The sequence below is a fragment of the Podarcis bocagei genome, assembly GCF_964188305.1.
Source record: "Podarcis bocagei genome assembly, chromosome: 1".
Lineage (NCBI taxonomy): Eukaryota > Metazoa > Chordata > Lepidosauria > Squamata > Lacertidae > Podarcis > Podarcis bocagei.
Genome location: NC_138125.1, coordinates 39295459 through 39318323, shown reverse-complemented (window position 1 = coordinate 39318323; position 22865 = coordinate 39295459). Strand labels below are relative to the sequence as shown.

The window sequence follows — 22865 nt, the reverse complement described above, 5'->3', positions numbered from 1 at the left end:
CCTTACCCCAATGCAATACAATTAAATTTATGGAAATGGTAAGCCAGACTTGCATACCAGGCTCATACATCACTGCTCCCCATTCCCTACCTTGAACCAATACTCTTGATGTATCCCGTTATTAAAAAAGTGAACGGGCCTTACTTAATCAATCCTCCTTTATAATTACTTAAACAAGTTGTGTTCACAGAGAAAGCTATTTTTAACATTGATACATTTAGTACGCTCAGATGTGAACCAGACATTTCCCTGTATAAGTTGGGATTTGATATGACTATGTAAAATGTCTACCCAGATATGTTTTTTAAAGATAGCAGTTGTTTGTATTTGATGTAGTTTCATTAGATGTTGCTGAAATTATTTTGCTTTGATGATAGTAGACTATGTTTAATCAAACTTATTGCTGAAGTTGCAATGTATGTATTCTGGCATATGCTTTATGAAACCCTTTCATGTAGTTGGCTACTTTGTGGCAAGTAGTTTACAACTGAGGAAGTTTAGAAAAATTATCTCTTTCAAAGGAAAGCATAGGTATACATATCCCTTCCTTTGAGAATCTCTCACTTTTTCAGTTGAGAGGAACCATGTCACCTTTTGCTTGTATTCCAGCCTTGTTGATTCTGGTAATTAGGATTTAATAATGGTTTCTCAGCTCTGCATCATTAATTATTACAGTAGACTTGTAATGCTAACTTGCACTCTGTAATATTTTTATAATGTTTTAATGCTACTGATCTTTATTATTGATAACGTTGTTAATCTTCTTTTCTGTAATGCTTGAGTTGTATTAAGTAAAGGGAATATATAACCTATGTGCCTAAAGATTTGTCCTTGAATCTGAAAATTTCTGTGCGCTGATAAGAAGGGGGACTAACCCTCCCCCTTTAATGTGGCAATTGTTGCAGAGGGAACTGAGGTGAAAAGCCAAACTGTCAGACTCTGTGTCTGCTACATAGAAATCAGGCTTAGATTTCCCCTCTCAACAGAGCAAAATTGTCACAATGCTACTTTACACATTGGCATGTTTTGCTTAAAGGGTTCTGCAAGGTCTCATGCTATGGTGTTCGATAAGGACATGAAGCTCCTGGATGAGGTCATCCATAGACCTGGGTTGATTATAGTCATCTGATTTTAGGAAGGTAGTGCAAGTCTTCACCCAGAGTTTTAGGGCAGAGACAGACAAACAAACTGAAGCATTATTTATTTTATTAAACCAATACCCCCACCATTCCTCCAAGTTCAAAGTGATGTATATGCTTCCCCAAAGCCTGTCAAATACACTGAGGATAGTTCTCACAATGGAGGCAAGTACGTCCTACTTAATTCGTTCAATTTGATCTATCATCATTCATAACCTATGCCATCTACAACTTCTTATTTCTCCCCAAGTCTTTCTTTCAGTCCCTTTCTTAACACTGCATTTTTGGAGTCACTTCCTTTCCATTACACAATTTCTTATTTCTTCCTCTGAATACATAATGGGACATAGACACTAAATCATCTCCCTTTCTTATCTCATTCTTCTCTATGGTTTTAATAATTTAACCAGAACCAATGATTACACTACCATTTATTATTATAATCATCATTACTATTTAAATGCAGGATAAATACTGAGAATCGCAACAGTAGTGAGCCAATATTTTCCTATGGTATGAATAAAGTTGAGCAACTGAATTAAATAAAATCAGAATTAAGACTATACTACTTTAGAATTTATACTACTTTAAAACAACGGACAACACGGATTAAATTTGCTACTAGCACATGTATTCATTGGTCTCCAGAAAAAGAAAGTGCTTGAATCAATATTACTGTAACACAAAATATTCACAGTTCCTGTTCTAATAAGGGGAAAGAATAAAGCAACAAGATCACACTAACCTCACTGGCAATGGCAGAAGTTATGTTAAGGACACATTCCAAATCATTTAGTGAAATCTACTACGGGCATTTTGTGGCATGTGGAAAAACATAGTTTAAGGAACAGTACCATAAATCTAGCATGAATCTAGCTCAGATTGTTTAAAATATCTGAATAAACTATACACTGAAGCCAGTGTGGTGTATGAAAAATGAAATTCCAGGCATGACTTTGGTTTTGAATTTTATCCTGAGTGTTACTGAATGCAGCATTTCTTCCTCAGAACAAATAGGAAAACAAAATATATATCTGTACAGTTGTGTTTGAAAACTATCGAGCTGAAACCAATTTTCATGTGACAGCCGCAGTGCAGATACTTGGCAATATGATGGTGCTGAATGTTAATCATAGCTACAGTCTAGAAACAATTGCCAGCTACTTCACTTATCATCAGAATTAACAGCACAACCATAATTGTCTTATGTGCTGCATGTTTCCTGCTGAAATAGTAGTCTAGAGAATAAAATAAATTATACCAATGAAAAAATGCAGACATATTTCCAGAAGCTAGCTTAAGACTGTAACATCTTTCTTCATATACAACAGTGTCCAAAAGAGAAATGAATTTAAATATACATATAGTGTATATCACCTTACACTAGACTAAAAATAGAAACAGTTCAAACAGTTTCAAAACAAGTCAGAATCTAGCCATTGGTTATGAAGCTGCCTTGTTTAGCTATTAATTGAATGAATGAATGATTTATTATAGTAACAGACCAATATAATTAGGTACACAAATAAAACATACAGCTAATTAAAATCATTTTAAAATAATATATCCCAAATAAGATGGAATTCTACAATACTTGACTTTCCTCTTTCTTTCTTGGATGATACTTTTTGTTTTGCCAGTTTAATTTTCTTGGACTGATTCATATCACCAGCAAATTGCAGAGATATTAGTGCTTGGTTGTTATCACAAGAAAGAATTGCCTTGCTGCATCAGAGCAGTGTCCTCCAGAATCTAGTCCAGCATTCTATCTCCAGTTAGATGGTGGAAGCTTAAAAGTAGGGCATGAAAAAGGCAGCCACCCCCCAATTTGATTGTCAGTCATGTACTCCAACAAATACTGGCTCTTAATACAGAGCACAATAATTTCAACATGCTTCATTTTAAATGCTTTAGATTTATATGTTTTTTACCAAAATCCTCAAAATCAATATAACATTTTTAGATGAAAACGTGCCTGATTGTTGTTCAAAGAATTACAGAGGGTTGGAGGCAAAGAATCATGAGTTGGAAGGAAAGGAAAACAGCTGCTCATGCTGTCTTGCACATGCTTGTGAAATATTTCTTACAGTGCTAAAATAGTTCTCTTAGTTTCCTGCTTGCACAAATAGAAAAACATCTTTGGTTTTAGTCTCATTTTTTTTTTAACACAATGTTCCAGCTTGGGATATAAAATAAAAGCAAAAGACTCCTTTTGTATGCAAAAAAAAAAGTGCTTTGGATCCAACTCACTTTATTTTTATTTTATTTAACAAATTTTATATGAAGCTTGATTGTAGGGAAACCTCTAAGTGGTTGACAAGAAATATTAAAATTATCAACAAAGATCTAAATATCCTAAATATAATTCTATGATGTACAGAATGAAAAGTAAATAAATTGCTTATGAGCTTAATAAATGTCAGTACTTAAGACTATGAATTACAAATAAGATTGTGCATTAAAGACCATAGAATAAGAAAATAATCATTACTTGCTCAAGCTAAAATAGCTTTGATCTTACAAAACAAATTTATTTTAGTCTAGGACTATAACTATTTATTCGTTTTACTTTATTCTAGGACTATAACTTCTCATAAAACCCCCCAATGTGTAAACAGGCATGCTAATATAGGAAACATATTCTTCTTTATAAACAAGCACAGTCTATCAACCCACACTGTGAATGATACATTATACATAAAGACCTCAGTCCAAAGAGCTGCATACTGAGCTCTGTATGTCCTCCACAATTTTTGAATCATTTTGTCCTGACAGCAGCACCCTGAGCTGCTTGGGAAGCCTTGGCCAATTCAACAATTCCCCAGTGTAACCTAAGGAACAGCTGTTGGGGGGGGGGTAGAAGTGAGAAAATCTGATGAGCAGAAGCAAGCTCTATTTGCCCCTCAAGGGCTACTTGGATTGCAACCACAAACGTTATGTACAGGTATCTTAAAATAGATTTTTCAAAATGTATTTCATTTACCAAATTAAAAATAATATTATTTATACAACAGCATTAGATATCCATGATTATGGGTGTATATATGCAAATGAACAAAGAAAACCTTAACCCACCATATCTTTTTCTCCAGTTTGCAAGCTGCCGCTCGTGAAAAGTATGGTGTAGATGGTAGAATGATACTGTACCTGATTAGCTCTGGAGGTGGTCATGGGATCAGATGGAGAGGACTTGGTGGTAGTTGGGGATGATGGCAATGTCTGGGAACAAAGCAGTTCAGGAGCAAATCAACCTCAACAAGCCTTAGACTGAACAGTTAAAAAAAAAATTAAACAAATGTAATGTAATTGAAAATTAAAGAGAAAAAGCCTGAGACCTAAATTTTTCTTTCTCATTGGAACTTAATGGAATTTAATGCCAATTAAGCAAATAACTAATGCATGTAAGTATGCATGCATATGCATGTAAAACAAATTAATGGCTTAAAATTAAGATGGTAAACTCACAAAATAAAAAAATATGCTGACCATATGAATAATATTTTCTTTCCCATACTTGATTCTAAGGGAAAGCAAAAACCAGTAGAAGCAAATACAAATTCCAACAAGTTCAATGAGCAGATGTCGAAGTTTATATCTGATATAATATTTTCCCTCTCATTGCATCTTGATTTTTGTCTTATAAAGTTGACTCCATGTATATTTAGTGATCCATATAATACAAGAAATACTGCCAAATGGTTGGATCCAGAACTTCATCCACAGGATGCTCCGCTAGAGACAGGGTGTGATTTTCACTTATTTTCCCCTCCGCAGCTCCTGATGCACCCTGAAATATTGTTCTGTAGGGTTGAAGACGTGGGGCTAGCAAAAGAGGTGGTGCTGGGGGTTGTAAAGAGAAAGGGAGAACTGGTGAAAATCACCTTGCTCTCTTCCTCCTGTGGGAAACTCCACTAGATCTTCATCCCTTATGTGAGTGGAACAGCAAGTCTGGATGCAACCCAAAGTTCATAAAGCAAAAGATTTCTACAGTATTGATTGTTTTTTCTTTAAAGCAAGTCATGCCATGGATAACATAACAATTATAAACATTGCAACTGAACTGCACCAATATACTTATCATTTATGTTATAAATACTAAACTAAGACAAATTGTTAATAAGGTAGCATTAGTTGATGTTTAAAACAAGTATTTATTCTGTGTTAATATTTTTCTTAAAACCTACAGTATAATTTTAACACGCTAAAGAATAAGCATTGATTTGAAATATATGCACAGACTCCAATATGATTTGATCACAATGCACAGGTTTTAAATTCTATTGAGGCAGCCATCCTTCAATTCAAGATTGAATGGTTGGGGTTTTTTCTTTGTGAAAAATATGATCAACAGAATTAGGACTATTCTAACGTATCTGAAACGGTGGCAACAATAATGTAAGGAAAAAAGAAATCTAAATATTTTACAGTAATAAATACATTATACATTATAAAATGTATCAATATATGTCTAAAGCTATCTCTAGGAATGGTTAATCCAAACAGTAAATGTTACAGTTCCTGAGATGGCCACCATGCAGAAATATTTTTTGGCGAGGACCTATGTAACAGCTGTAAAGTGTAAAGCAACTCTGAGACATCAGTAATGTAATCATGCTTCTGCTTAAATTTCAGTTAATTAAAAACAAAACAAATACCTATGAATTTCCATAGAAAAAAAGAATTAATGCAGCAACGCTTTCTAACTGGCTTGAATGGCTGTCTGAAACCAACCAAAGGATGCATGATGATGTTTCTGTCTAATTGTTAAATATTTTGTTTATAAGATGAGAAGACAGATAACAGAGGGCACATTAAACTGAAATCTACACCCCATCATGGAATGCTACCCATGAATTGGAATAATAGTTGGAGGCAATCCAATGGATCATCTTCCTGTTTAGAAGAACATACTATACTTAGGTCCTCTTCCTTTGAAAACCTGTAAAGGAAATTCAACAGCTTCTAAAAATAGCTTAGTTAATTTCTTAACTGCTATTATAGTCATGAATGCTTTGCTAATTTTCTCCCTTCATATGGTTTTAAAACTATTCATTCTATAGACAGAACAACGAACTGATTCTGCATTGAAGGAGGAACAAACTGAGGAGTATTCAGCTAGTTGTTCCAGTATATAAATTAGGTAATAGCCAGGGTTTTTTGTCAGCCAGAACTCACCGGAACTCAATTCTGACACCTCTCAGGTGGGTGCCATTGCCATTATAACAGAACAAGGGAGGCATTCATGATGAGCACCTCTGGCACCTCTTTTTCTAGAAAAATAGCACAGGTAATAGCATATAGTAAGACCAGGGCTTGATACCTACATATTTTCCAGAAGCACTGCTGCTTGTGCCACATCTTATATTCATGTATTTGATTTCATTGCACACCAACTTACAATAGACCTTCCAGCTACTGTTTCTTGTGCTTTCATTATTAGAGGATATAATCTAGATAGAAAGCCTTAAGTTCAAACACTTCAAACCTCTTCTCTTTTCGCCTTGATACTTAATCAAACTAAGGAAACTAGATGGCCCTGTCATGAATGCTATTAATTACTCCACTTTCATGTAGGTACTTATAAAACGATTGTATTACACTAACTTCACAGGGACAGATATGCCAAGGAACCTATAATTCCTTTGGTCACTTTTTGATTTATCTTAAGTGTTAGATTTTTCTTATAGAAAATATCATTGTCACAACAATCTTGAGAAAAAAACCTGTATATAATACTTCCTTTCTATAATAGGTAGTAATTTTAGCTATTCATGGCCGTAATTGTTGAAAGAGAGGAAAACAAGTGTTCTTGCAAGATTACTGTTCTCCAGGGAATGCAGTCTCCGGCAAGACGAAACAAGAGCTGCATTACCTATCAAAAGTCTTTATCCACAATTTATGAGAAGAGGTAGAAGAAGGCTATAGCCATGGATGCGCAAAATTCAAACTCTGAACGCTAATGGTCAAAGATGTGCAATATTTTAATAAACATTCACGTGTACTTTAGATACCTTGTATCTAAAGTACGTGTATTTTAGATACCTTATTGTCACAAATACATATGGAAACTATGACAATGTCATGGAAACTATGACAATGTCAGAGTAACCCTATATAAAATGATTTCATTGATGGCTATGTTATATTAAAAAGCAAGAACACCAATTGAAAATATAAATGCTGCTTGTTGAAGAACTACACATAGTAGTATGAATAAAATTTCAGTTGGTGATACTTCTACTGGTGAAAGAGTTAGCAAATCAAAAGCTTGCACTGAACAGCAAGAATTAGCCTTAAAAAACACTAACCACATATATATTTAGCATGTCAACATTCTCAATACCGACTAGCTTGAGTAGGTTCCTTTTCTGCAGTTGCTGACATATTTTCACAAAATAATAAAGTAAGAACATTTTAAAAATCATTTGTAAATGTAGTCAGGAAAATTGCCATATATTCCCTCTATTTTTGTCTGTCATTAAAAATATGTACAACCTCTTTCATCATCAAAATGAAATGAAATCTTAATGATAGCAGAGCAGACACAACAACACTTGAGTAAAGCATATATCATGGATACATCAAGCTTGGATACATCAAGAAATACTTATCAAAATAATTGGGATAAATAATTAATACAAAACATCCAAGGTGTATTGAAGTGGATTCGGCAACATATTCCTCAACAATGCATACAAATTTAGAAGGAAGTTTTTATGAACTAATATTCCATTGCACCAGCACAGCTGAGATGTTTGTTTATATATTGACACAGTGATTATTTGTTGGAGATGTGGATCATGGAATGCAGATATGCTTCACATTTTTTGGTCATGTTTTAAAAGAATGTTAGTTTAGAATACTATAATTAATGAAATTAAACTCATAAGAGGTTATGAGCTACTGGCAAAACTATTAGTAATATCACATGTTAAGGAATTGGTGATTAACGGTTGCTCACACAGCAATTTTGGAAAGTTGTTTTTTTGCCTGCCATCTGTTCGCTATGAATTAGAACACCCAATATATCTTAACCCAATTTTGTGTGATGGATCTTGAGATTGAAGAGCACAGTCTGGTCTATGTTTCAATACCATCAAATGCTGCTTTGAATCAAGTTGTCAGACCGAACCTCTCAAAACTGCACTGATTTGGACACCAAAAAACATCCAAAAGATAGTATATTTCTAAGAAAATGAAGTAGATGCTGGATGTATTATGGAGACAGTCATAAAGATGTTGAGTGGCAGTATGTTGCCTTAAAAGAATTAAGTTTCAAGGGAAACAAGCTTGGCAGATCATCAAATCCCATAGCTTGGAGCCTGCTCTTCATTTCAATAGAGGGCATAGGCTCATCTTGACAAATAAGCCCTGTTGTCATTAGCTCTTAGCTTGCTTGCTGGGCAGCTAGAAGCATACAAAATGGAAGGGTGGTGCCACACTAGGTGTTTTGTGTGGAATTGCCATGCTTTTTACGGAGCTTTCACATAAGGCCATCAACCAACCATGATGTATTGGTGATCGTATTATAGCACACATTTAGTATAATCTTTGTGGTGGGAGCCATTGTATTACTCAAGTTTTTAATCAATGTTTTGTTAGTGCTAAAATGCTTTTTCAGCTACATTAAAAAGAAACACCTTTCCAATCATCACCATATTAGCAAGTTGGTTGAGAAAGTGCTTAGAAGGATTGTAAAAAGATCTCTTTTAAAAATGCATTCTAACAGTATAACACTCTTCAGCAAAGTAGTATGTAAATTTTTTAAAAGCCGTGAGCTTCTGTCTGGAAACCTGCATATTTGTGCTAAGCCAATATTTTGGTTTAGTGGTACACGTAAACTAAGCCAGTGTTTCATGCTCTGAACTGAAGAGAGGCTGCTTCTCACTTGACAGATCATGTTGGCTGGAGTGAAAGAAACCTGTTAATGACCAAAATATGTTCTTGTGACATCTAATCATCATTGCTTTGTAAGATCTTACTTAGAACAAAACTATCATTCATGTGTGGGAGTGTAAGGTAAAGGTAAAGGTACCCCTGCCCGTATGGGCCAGTCTTGACAGACTCTAGGGTTGTGCGCCCATCTCACTTAAGAGGCCGGGGGCCAGCGCTGTCCGGAGACACTTCCGGGTCACGTGGCCAGCGCGACAAACCTGCATCTGGCGAGCCAGCGCAGCACACGGAAACGCCGTTTACCTTCCTGCCAGTAAGCGGTCCCTATTTATCTACTTGCACCCGGGGGTGCTTTCGAACTGCTAGGTTGGCAGGCGCTGGGACCGAGCAACGGGAGCGCACCCCGCCGCAAGGATTCGAACCGCCGACCTTTCGATCGGCAAGTCCTAGGCGCTGAGGCTTTTACCCACAGCGGGAGTGTACGTAGTCACTAAAAAAAGATTTATTTTCTTCAAATTCATAAATGAGTGCTTGCTGCTTAATTTTTTTTTGGTTATATGAATGGAAATTCTGTTTTATCTGTATGATGTGCTGTACTTCATAAATATCATAGTTTTAGGCATATTAAAGAAAGCTGGAAGCAATTCAGTAAGTTTGAATTACTATATACAGAGAAAAAAACTTTAAAAAAATTAGTCTTTTGCATTAGGCAAATGGTTGCATTTAAAAATTATTAGACTTCTCGTAATGAGATGTACAAAGTGATTAGAAATCATAAGATTAATTCACTTTAAAGAATTTCCATTTATTAACACTGAAGTATTCATACTATCAGTGCAGCTTTCCAGTAATTATTAGCTGCCTTCAAGCAAGGCTACAGTAAAGAACTTATCAGCATTTTCTATGATCTCATTTTTGAAGCTACAAAAACTTGGTAGCAGAATATTCTTTGCTAAATATTCTCGCTGAACTATTTTTTTCCCTTTTGTTGTTCTCCAGACTTTAGTTCTTGCTGCAAAAGAAAAGGGTTTGTATATTCAGAAAGGTTTTTCTTTGAAGGTGACTCTGAAACTACAACCAATCCAGAATGTGACAGCTAAATTGGTGACTGGGAGTGGCCTCTGGGACCATATAACACTGGTCATAAAGGATCTACACTGGCTCCTACTATGTTTCTGAACACAAGTGTTGGCGCTGACCTTTAAAGAGCTAAATGATCTCGGCCCAGTATACCCGAAGGAGTGTCTCCACCTCCATTGTTTGGCCTGGACACTGAGGTCCAGCTCCGAGTGTCTTCTGGTGGTTCCCTCACTGTGAGAAGTGAAGTTACAGGGAACCAGGCAGAGGGCCTTCTTGACAGTGATGCCCACCCTGTGGAATGCCCTCCCATCAGATGTCAAGGAGATAAATAACTATGCAACTTTTAAATGACATCTGTAGGCAGCCCTGCACAGGAAAGATTTTAATGTTTGATGGTTTTATTATGCTTTTATATTTGTTGGAAACTGCCAAGAGTGGCTGGGCAACCCAGTCAGATGGGCAGGGTACAAATAATAAATTTATTGTTGTTATTATTATTTTCCCACCTACAATATAATATTGATAGTAAAACACGGTATTTTAAAATTAGGAACCAGATACTATTTCAAAAACCACTTGAGTATGTAAGCCAGGGGTCACTAATCTCTGCCTCTTCAGATGATGTTAGACTGAAACTCAGCCAGCATGGCCAGTGGTCAGGGATGGCAGGAGTTGCCATACGGGTTAGTCATCCCTTACTTAAGAGCTGGAAACTTTATGTCACCCCCTCTTGTCTCACAGCTACAGGTACACTGTACCTTACTTTCAACAAGAGAATTTGTGATAACTGATCAGTGGCTGTAGTTTACTGAGCTTTCTAACAGACCATCTTTTGGGGGTGATTTCAGATGGTGACTAACAATATGTCTGAATCTACCACAAGTAAATCTCAAAATGGAAAACTAAAAGAGCAGTAGTCAAATAATACATTATTCATGCCCTGGGGAACTAATGCATATTTGGTACATAATATTACAATTACCTGTGGTAGTTTATGCTGGGCTACTGTAACTTCTTCCATGCCTTATGATAACTTTCTATAATGCACATAGCTGTTAAAATATATTGTAATTAACAAAAAATACAGGGCACTTTTTATCACCTCACAAAACAGCCATTTTAGCTAGCATAAGTTACAGACAATCTATGAGCTGTAAACATCTTTACTGTCCTTTTTCTGGTAGTGATGAATGTCTGATCAAATACGGTGTGTGAAGTTAGTTCACAATCCAGACTCATGAATTATTAAACTGGTTAAATTCTTAAACTGTGATAACTCCTCTCCAACTATCACTTTTCCAACATACTATTCTAGGCAGTTAGAACAAAGCAGAGGACTTTGTCAGATTCAGGATTTAGTTCAGCTGAGACTGCTTTCATACTAGTTCTTGAAAGCTTGGAATGGGGTGGGCTAAGATTCATGCCCTGTGTTCTTCCAGGCCTGAAAAGTCATTTAGAGATTTTGACTGATGCCTGACATGGAACTTTCAGTAGGATTCTATCTCCCCAAAGCCTTGCATGCTCTGCCCCTATGCTTGCGATACTATTGAAAGAAATGAAAGCAACCACTGTTCCTTCCACAAGAAAACCTAGAGGCTAAATGAAATGGAATCGAGATATTTTGGATCTCCAGGCATGAATGTAATCACTACATTCCAGGCAGAGAATAGTACCATGATGCTTTTAGATAAATGGGCAATTTTCAGAAGTGTTTTAAATTCTTCTGCACTGGTTTTGAGATAGTGAATCTGAACTATTACATTTGCAAATGTGTATTTACTGCTTTTTCTCTACTCTGAAACTAATATATATAGTTAAGTGTTGAATTTCTAAGGCTGCTTTCATATTTTAATCATTTGCACTACAGTAAAAACTGTTAAGGCAAAAAGGTCTGTCTTGAGATATTATACTCCCTATATCAGCTCAGAAACAAGAGTCCCAATTTCTATCTTATAAATATCACGATTGTAAAACAAACCTGGAATGTTAAGTAAATTTGCTAATGGCTTTTGAACTATTGAAAATGATAAGCAGCTACAGGGGCGGGGGAGATAATGAAATGCTGCCTAACAGACATTAGGGCAATCCCCTCCTGAACCACACACAAACATGAAGTTACCTCTTACACAAGGTTGCTGCTATCTTATGTCAAGGAATTATGACATGATGTCTTTCAAATATTCTTGTTATGCTATTCTTAATAATAGGAGAAGTGCAAGCACGCCTTCCTTAGGTGGCTGCGAAAAATCTGGAAAATTGAGAGCCCTGCAGAATCAGTCCAAATGTCTGTCTAATCTATCATCCTGTTTCCCACAGTGTCCAGATGCCCCCGAGAAGCCTGTAAGAAGGACATGAGGACAATGGTCTACTTCCATTACTGCTTCTCAGCAACTGATATTCAGAGGCATCCTTCCTCTAATCTGGAAATTGGCATATAACCATCACGACTGACAACCTTATCGTTCATGGATTTGTCAAATCTGCTTTTAAAAACACCTAAACTGGTGTTCATCACATCTTGTGATAGCGGCATCCATAAGTTAAAAATGTGGTACGTGAAGAACATTTTGTAGTTCCAACTTCGTAGGTTCTAGTATTATGAAAGAGGAAGAAAAACATAAATTGACCCACTTTCTACACACCGTAAATAATTTTTCTAAATTTAAACACCTACAAATATTATAACTTTTGCAATCTATAGAACACACAGGCCAAATTCAGATTTCAAACTCTTAATTAGAATCAGTCTCTTTTGTGAAGAGAAATTGTTATAAAGAAGGGCAGCTGATATTGCATCCCTCCATAATTAACACAAATAACAGTTACAAATCTGATGATGATCTTGTGTAGCTATTTTTCTTCATAGTCTGAAATGTTAGAGATTATTGCACAAAATAAGGATACTAGCAGTCATTTATATTTAATTTTTTATTTTTAAAAGAACATTTATAAACCGTCAACTCATTAAAAAAAAGCCATGGTGGTGTACAATAAAATTATTAAAACATCAGGAAATGCAGAACAAATAACCAACACTGAATTAAATTAATTTTCAAAAAATGTTTGGCGAAACAAAAACATTTTCAGCCAGTGATGAAATATCAAAATTGTAGGTGCCGATCTGATTTCACTATGAACAAAGTTCCAAAGTATTGATGCCACTACATTAAAAGCTCATGTAAAATCTAAACAAATGTTAGATAACCGGGTGACAATTAGGAGGGCTTCTTCAGATGCTTGTAGTGATCTGGACTGTGTGTAAGGGACAAAGCAGTCCTTCAGTCTTTTAGGGCTTTAGATACTAACAGTAATACCTTGAACTCAGTTTTGTAATGTACTGGTAGTCACTGAAGAGCTTTCAGCACCAATGTAATATGCTGACGCAGAGCTGTTCTGACAAAACCAGGTTTCAGTATTCTACACTAGCCAGAATTTTGAATCCAACCTCAATGCTCCATGTAGAACACATTACAATAGTCTTGTCTAGAGGTTTACCATAGTGGCTATGCTGCCCCTGGCCAGGAAAAGCCATAGCTGGCCAACCAGCTGAAGAAACAAAAAAGCACTCTGATGGCAAACATGTCTCCAGGGACAGTGCTGAATCTAAGGGTACTTCCAAGCTATGCACCTGTTTCTTCATGGAGAGTAAAGACCTGTCAAGAATAGGCAACCTGCCAATTTCTTGAACTTGGAAACTGATTACCTATGGGGTCTTCCATTTTACCAGGATTCAACTTCAGTTTACTGGCCATTATCTAGCCCATCACTGACTCCAGATGATGGCCTATAATATGCATGGCCTTGCCAGATTCAGATGTTACAGAGAAGTACAGCTGGGTATCATCAGCATACTGGTGACACCTTACTCCAAAACACCTAATGACTGCTCCCAACAGCTTCAAATAGATATTTAAAAGCTACCCTGAGGGACACCACAGTGCAAACACTAGGGGACCAACAGACAGCCACTCAAAATCACTCTTTGTGAATGGTTCTGTAGGCAGGAACAGAATCACTGAAACATAGTGTCACCAATTCCCATCCCATAGAGCCACTCCAAGATACCACGGTCAATGATATCAAAGGTAAAAGCAACAGGGTGACATTACCTACCCCCGTCCCTCTTTGGATATACAGTAGGTCATCTAGCAGGACATTCAAGGATGATTCAACCCTGAAACTAGATCTGAATCCAAATTGAAATAGGTCAAGATAATTGTTCCCAACCAAAGAATGAGTACTTTTGCCGGTATTACTCTCTTGATATCCCTACCCAAAAAAGGAGTATTGGCAAAATGGCCAATAATTGATCTAGGTGATCAGACCTAATGCAACTATTTAAAATTCAAACTTTATTAATAGAGGTAGAATTAACAGAATTAGTAGCATGTAACTAAAATGCAAGACCCAATAAGATGGTTTCAATTTTTTAATACAGATTTATAAATCATATTATTCAAATAATTTAGAGAAAGACAGCTGCTTAATATTAATTTGCCTAACATTTTAAAACAATATATTTAATTTGGAACTAGGATGATCATTTATATAAATAATAATCGTGCTCTTAACCTTCAGTAAGTACATGAGACCAAATGTACCTTGACAGTGCTGTGGAAATATTAATAAAACTTTGTTTTAATATTCTGTTACTCTATGCTTCAGGTATTCTTCACTTATCATGGAGTATGAATTGCCATGTGATGTTTCAGGGACTTGCCTCTTAAATCTAATCCAGAGGGTGAGAAACCTATGTTTTTATTCTTAAAACTTTTGGTGTCAATAGGGTACCTATAGGTGTTACCCTATCGAGTAATACCTCCTGTTGTAAGCAGTTAGGAATCAAAGTGATTTCACTTAATACTGCTATTTAGATATTGGTTATGTTGCTACAATTCTTATGGAGCAATTCAAACTCCTCCCGGGCTGGTGGGGCTTTAAAGCACCAAGGCTATTACCACATGGACAGCCCTACCATGTATAGTGACTGGAGCTTAAGGTGGGGGGACAGACAGTGATCTGGTCTCAACAGATTCTGGGCCAGCTCAAACCCCTCCTTCAGCACATCCCCAAAGGCTAGCAGGGCTGGCTGAGGAACACCTCTGCCAAAAGCAACCCCAGTCTGTTGCAAGAAAGGTTTGGATTGCTCTGCATGACCCAGATCCTAGTCTTTCACTTTCTTGAGAGAAAAGAACATAAATATGATCTTGCGCCTATTTTCGTAACAGTTTCAATAGCATCCTTAATATCACTAAGAACAGGTTTAGGGGTCAGTAGTACAGGTATACAAGCTCTTTTTGCACAAACTGGATATTTAAAAAACCTTTTTTCTAGTTAGAACCTTCCTTTTGACCCAGAAAAACTACTTTTTCATCCTAGTTATTTGCAGAGTTGATGTTGAACAATACTTGCTGATTTTGCTTTTGGGTTATTTTGACCACAACTGAATCTGTAAATGTTTGCAAGCAACCTACACTCTCACCTTGGCAGGTGTCCCTTCAACCAGGCCTGTGGCTGATTAGCATTCTATGTCCTTTTTGTTTTATTATGTATTTATGTTCTCATTTTATATTTTTATGTTATGAACCACTCTGTGATCTTTGGATGAAGGGTGGTATACAAATTTAGGTGATCCTCTTTAGTTCACATGAAGGTATCAATAACACATTTTGCAAAGGGTTGCCTTCAGGAGCCTTCAGGTTACCTTTTGGTGCAGGCTTTACTCCCCCATGCTTTTTAATGAATTAATAGTTTTTCAAAACATCTTGCTGTTACTTTATTTGTAGTTATTTCTTGATTTTGTAAATGGCCCTGTAAGTTGTCATGGTACCAAAATATTCTAAACAAATAAGTATCTGTGAGCTTGATTAGACTATTATTGTAGATCTTGTAGGTCTTGCATACTTTATATTGTGGACCAAGATCCTGAACACTCTTTGCAACTACAGTTTTAGTGATAAGGTGATGTTCTCAGAAAATGTATAATTTTTCTCCTTGCACGTAGTGTGATGCTTAATACTATTCCACAGTCTTTCTCAGGGTACATTTGATCCCCAAACTGGATTGGTAATATACATTTTTTATCAACCAAGGGTTAAAGATTAAAATGATTATTATTTTTTGTGAAGCAGGCAGTTTATATATGAACATTTTAACTTTATACATATCTGGAAGCTTTTGAAACAGAGAGATATAACAGTTTTCCCACACTCTCTTAAGTTCTTACCAGTTTCTGCTTTGACCTTTAAGCAAAGCACAAAAAACATTATTTGAGCAAAGAACAAAAAGAACAGAGAATATATTTTAAATATTTTCATTTATTCATTTAGAGGCATGCTAAAAGCAAAAACACTGACCAATTATGTCCCCTTTTAAAATATGAATCATAGCTTTAAATAGTTTTAGAGTATAAATTTTGATGTGTGCACCCACTGCTTAGTTCAGTGACAAATGTATGACCATTTTATATAAATATTGTGCTATCCAGTCATACATCTTAACTAATGTGCAAAGTAACATGGCTATTGCAAGAGTTCTGCTTTCATTAAACCACCACCTCTCTTGCTTTTAAAGCTGCACTTCCTTCCTGAATTTACATCACTTCTTGGCCCTGCTTAACCAATCAATAATGCATTCCATACATTACTATATGAGGAATCTCATGTAAAGTTGCACGGAAGCATCTGTGGACTGGAGTACTAATCCAATACCAAAATTAGAAGCTGAATAGAAACATATCTAGTTCTCTCCTGAAGCCACACATACAGAACTATCATTAGATTAACCCAGAACCAAATGAGAGGATGGGCATTGAAGAAGCAATCAGTCCTGGAAATGCAAAGAGTCTATGAGGGTCTCTGTCAGTAGCCATTCAGACCTCAACATCTTATGCCTCCCTGCAGCATTCTGGCTACTCTTCAGGTATCCTGTGTCACCGAAGGGGAGCTTTGTCCCAGTTTGAAAACTACTAATTCACCACTGAAGATGCAAACAAATTAGCAAACAAAATTTGCTTTGATCTAGCTAAACTTACTTCTTGGAAAGCTTACTTTAATTTGAGGGCGATATAGGAAGAAAGATAGGGTATTATCTTTTAAGAAATAAAATGGCCAAGAATATTGTCTAGCAAACTTCAAAGACAGCACAATTGTCCAAAATAAGATTGTGTAAGATTTGTTTTCACAGTGGTTGATCTGGTGGGAAATTCTTGAAATTAAAATATGACATCATCCAGACATGACAGTTCTAGAGACCATCCTGCTGATGATACCAAAGTCATGATGGGGAATAGCAGTCTTAAAACTGGGCATTTCCCATATGAAAAGGAAGACTCAGCAGTTAGCTAGAAGTGATAAAAAGCTTTTGACATAATTACATGATGTATTTCATATGAATGCCTTACTTGTTAATCTCTTAGGGCTTCTTTGAAAGAAATTTTATATAAAAGCAGTGTATTCCTTTCTCAACCAAAACTCACTTGTTTGATGCGGTCCGGATTGACGGTTGTCTGAGGCTGCAGAATGCTAACTGGTTCTGTCTTGGCCACATTTTGAGGCATTTCTCGAATCTTTTCAGCAATGAAGCCATGAACTGCATTTAATGCTTCCACTGTTCCCTGGATCAAACACACCCGCTCTGTCGTACCTTCAGAAACAAATAAAGCACATTTTTGTTGTTTTGTTTTTTAAAAATATTAGCTCTGTTCATAAATTGATTAAACTGGAGCCATTTGGCTTCACTAACTTGTGTAGAGTAGCCAATTCATAAAATCGAAAGATAATACTATATAATATAATGGCTAGGAACCAGATAGTCCCATGCACACATACAAAGTGTGCCCTTGCACCAAGGGTCAGTAGTGGATAATTCTTCAGTTTGGAGACAGCCCCTCAAACCTCATGAGATGCTGCTCCAAAAAGCCCCTGACCTAATCTGGAGAGACTTTTTAGTGGGCATGGTGATGGCGTGTGGAACATTGTACATGGCATTTGGATCCCAGTAAATATTTTAAATGGATTTCTTCCTTATAATACACTGAATTTGTTAAATCTTTGTTCAGCCCTTGCTCCAAAAGAGTGGCATTTTAGCCCCATAACCCTCTTGTGGTGTGGGTTAGAGAGAAACTAGCCCATCCTCATAGCTACGCAGGTAGCTGAGCTAAGGTTTCATACATTCAAACCTAATGCTTCAGAGAGTGATATACTAAATCAGTATTTACGCTGCTCAGTAACAGTCACACACGCAAAATGTGTGTATCTATTTTCACATATAGTCTCTCAACATTTCCTGATACAGCAGTTCCAGTAAGTTTTCGATTTGTAACCCCACCTCACGCCTTGCTCCCTTTCAGAATTTTTGAGGAATACAAAGGAAAGTATTTCTATAGATGGATAAATCAAAAGTACGTCAAGCCCTATAACGCTTTTAGAGGACAAAGTAAATTACCTTACAAGGTTTTATATGATCTGAAGCTCAACCATCATTTGAGACCATAAACTATGCTGACTTCCAAAGTTATATTTTTGGATTTTGAGGATACATGCAAAGCTTTTCCTTTTCTGTTTCAAACTTTTAGTTTACTACAAAACTATACCTATCATGCTTCCCTTAGTGACTCAACTACCTATCTATGTAAGTGTCATCATACAACATCCACAAAGAAAACCCAAGTCACATATTTAATGTTTAAATATTTTCTGTGGTCATATTCCTCTTGCACATATATTACACACTTGCAAATAAAGGAAGTCACATACAAAAGGATGCATTTGTGAGCACTCTTCTATGGAAATGAATGGGCAAGCCATAGCAGATGGGAAGCTTTGGGCATAAAGTGGAGATTCCATGGCCAGAAGGAGATCCTTGGACCACAATGTCCATTTATACAAATACACATACATGTAGCCTTGCTCATGTTAAGTTACAACATGATCTACACTGGGGATGAGGGGACAAAACACATATTAGAGATGAGAGCTTGACACCTACCTTTGATCAATGTACGTGGTTAATTTAAAATACATGATCACATACCTAAAGAATACATAGAATCATAGAACTGTAGAGTTGGAAGAGACCACAAAGATAATCTAGTCCAACCCCTTGCAGTGCAGGAAACTTTTGCCTATCATGGGGCTCAAATCCACAACCCTGATATGAAGTCTCATGCTCTACCAACTGAGCTATCCCAGCACTGCTGTAATGTATCCTGGTTCTTCAAATCTGCACTATTTATTATTTACAGGTTTATATACTGCACAATAAACCAAGTATCCGGGTGGTAAACATAATGCACCCCCAAAACAGGATAAAAATACTTAGCAAACATCTGAACAGTGATACACAAGAACTAATAGTTGAAGACTGTGTAAAACAAACGTTTTAGGCAGGCTTCTGAAACAAAACATCACTAGAGCTTGCTTAATAGTAATATTAATTCTTATTTTTATCTTTAAGCCACCTTGACCCACCATGGGAAAAGGCAAGGTAATAATAATAATAATAATAATAATAATAATAATAATAATAATAATAATAATAATAGGCAGGGTGTTCCACACATTAGGTGAAGATCCACTAAATGCCTTTTATCTTGGAGCAGTAAGCTAAACATCATGTGACACCCTTCTATGGCATAATATATGTTTGCTTGAAGTTTTCCCCCATTTTCAACTATTAATAAAGTACTACTTTAATATTAAAGAGACATTAGTACATAACCTAAAAAGACCAGAAGCACTGTTCAACATAAATTGGTAACCAACCCTATGGCATTCCAAAATAAACATGGCTGTATTTAATGGATTTCTAAATACATTGTTTATTAGTAGAGTGGACTGTGGAAAGGAAAATGGTTCAGAAACACTAAACATGAAAACAAACATTTGAACAATTTAGGTATTGTCGTATGCAAGATATCCTGACTCTCCTCCTCCTCCTCAGAACTTGAACCATTACCACGATGGAGGTTTTGAAAGTTTTATTGATGGAATCAGTACAGCGCCCCAACATGGCGTTACTGCTTACAAAGTAAAGGTAAAGGTAAAGTGGGTGGCCGTGTGGTCTAAACCACTGAGCCTCTTGGGCCTCATGTCAGAAGGTTGGTGGTCGAATCCCCGCAACGGGGTGAGCTCGTGTGGCTCTGTCCCAGCTGCTGCCAACCTAGCAGTTTGAAAGCATGCCAGTGCAAGTAGATGAAGAGGTACCGCTGCGGCAGGAAGGTGAACGATGTTTCCGTGCACTCTGGCTTCTGTCACGGTGTCCCGTTCTGCCAGAAGCGGTTTAGTCATGCTGGCCACATGACCCAGAAAGCTGTCTGTACACAAACACTAGCTTCCTCTGCCTGAAAGTGAGATGAGCGCAGCAACCCCATAGTAGCCTTTGACTGGACTTAACCATCCAGGGGTCCTTTCCCTTTCCCTTATTGCTTACAAGCAGATACAGCAGGACAAAAAACTACAAGAAATGGCTGGACTTAGCTAAGATGTTGATCTAACAATTGACACACGCCCCCCGTGCTTGCCTTTTGAAGAGCAAGGTGGCCACAGCTCTTTGAGTGGGTTATGTTCTCAGACTCAGAAAGTAAACAGTACTCCTTTGTAGAGGCTAAGCACTGCTGCCTCCATGTCCTTGGGGACAGTGTCAGAGGAGCTGTCTCACTGTCAATTTTAATTCCAGACACCTCCCCTGAAGAGGGAGGCTCTTCAATGAGGGGGAACCACAGGAGCTACAGTATGCTTAAATAACTCCTGCTGTGTGTGCTGTTTGTAATTTAAAGTCAGGCAGCTATTCTCTCTAGGTCTCTGGGCCCTTCTCCTGGATTGAGTTACTCCTGGGGTCCAAAGTTCCCAGGGTTAGCCCTCTCCAACTCATTCTCTACAGGCTACATGACACAAGAAAAAGTGGTCATTGATGTGATATTCTGTTAAAAAGGCAAATAATTTTAAGTCCCATATAACAGCACAGCACTCTTAGCACACTTGTAATGAACTGAAAGGAGGAGAAGGAAAAGAGATCAGATAGTTCTTCTATGGTTCTTGGACTGCCAATTCTAAGCCTACTCCCGATCAAAAAGTATAAGGCACCTTCAGAATAGCAATAAGGCTATATACTCTCTTAACTAGTAGGCAGACTGTCAAATGCAATATTAAATTTCATTATATAGTGTGGCAAATATCTAATTTGATATTTGATGCCACACCAACATTTGTGTGGCACTCATAATGAAAATTTAAGTGTTTTCTTTGTGTTGTGTTTAACACATTGCCTATGAAGGAATGAGGAATTATTTTTTAAAAAATGTATGTTCTCCTTTAACCCATATTAACTATGCAACTCTATATATATGTGATTATATACTTTTTTAACATTTTGAAAAGTATATCCACAACTACCTCCTTCCTTGAGCAGTAAATTAAATTATAAAATATGTTCCTACTGTTTGTTGTGAGGCACGTTAATAAATAAAAGTGTGTGAATTTCTCTGTGCTAGTTCAAGAGAAAACAGTGCTGTTGCAAAAGATATTTGGCAGAAAGTCTGACTATTGAAATACAAATTAACTTGATACATGGATGCAATTTCCTTGCACTGTCTCTCTTTAGCTTTGCCCTTTCCAAGCTATCTTTTTTTTTCGTACATGGAACTCCTGTGGTTTCTGTGTTAAGTGATCTAGTTCTAAACAAGTGCACCAGGGAGTCTTTACAAAGAAGTATTAATTGTCTACTATATGATAGGAAGCAATGTGCATTGATCAATGTGCCTAATGCAAGTGTTCTCCTCTCTTGGTCAGCAGACAAAACATTTATACAAAACACAGATCAGTTTACACAGAAGACCTTGGAGCCTGACAGACAGCACTTAAAGGGATGAACACTACTGGAATAATGGAAAGGAAAGGAGTCAGAGCCAAACAGAAATTTCATTAAGCTTGGATCCAAGTGGGCAAGTATTCTGCATACTGTGTTGTTTAGAACTTGTAGATTAGTATACTTCATATTATGTCATACAACAAATTCTGAGTGCTAGAAGAAATTATTGGACGACAAAGATAAAACTGAAAAGTAAAGTAATGCTTTTGCGACAAGCAAGATAATGTTGAAATGTAAACCCAGACAAACAGACAAAACTAGCACAGTGATGTTCAGGCAGTAACAATATTTACGAGTAGCAGATATACAGGCGCACCCTTCTTTTCCATATATATATATATATATATATATATAGAGAGAGAGAGAGAGAGAGAGAGAGAGAGAGAGAGAGAGAGAGAGAGAGAGACATGTGATGTAGACTTGTACTTGCTGATCCATGATAATTTTCCTTCTCACGGAAGGCGGGGAGATAATTATGCAATCATGTTTTTCATATGAAAGAGTCTGTGCTCACATCACATCCTTTGTATGCTATTTGTATGGGTGAGAACATGGTGTGCACATGCTCCTCCAATATGTGAAGAGTATTACTGCCCAGGTAAACAGCTAAACTAGTCCTATGTCCATTGCAAAAATAACAGCACTCAGAACTCTATCCCAAATCGCTTCCATCTACCTAGAACTACTCAGTCTGTTGAACTCCCTCTCCATCTTCTAGCTTAATTCATCATCCCTTTGTGTCATCGGTGTTTTGTAAATAAAGGTTAGTAAGACTACAGATTCAGAGGTGGTTACTAACTGTACATATCTACAGAAGTGTTTCCAACCATACAATAATATTTACAGCTGTACCTGAGGACACTCTAGGAAAGGCGTGATGAAACT

The 22865-nt window shown here is 36.8% G+C and overlaps 1 protein-coding gene across 5 annotated transcripts in view; it reads right to left on the bottom strand.

Annotated features, from left to right (window-relative positions):
* NOVA1 (NOVA alternative splicing regulator 1) overlaps positions 1 to 22865 on the bottom strand; it is a 141728-nt gene that overhangs the window by 23769 nt on the left and 95094 nt on the right. For 4 of the 5 annotated variants that reach the window (XM_081209195.1, XM_081209199.1, XM_081209196.1 and 1 more), the window contains exons 3-4: positions 17590 to 17756; positions 4287 to 4358 (exon numbers count right to left, since the gene is read on the bottom strand). In XM_081209195.1, the coding sequence (XP_081065321.1) occupies positions 4287 to 4358; positions 17590 to 17756 (239 nt within the window). The remainder of the gene's footprint in view (positions 1 to 4286; positions 4359 to 17589; positions 17757 to 22865) is intronic. The other variant, XM_081209197.1, reaches the window with a different exon arrangement.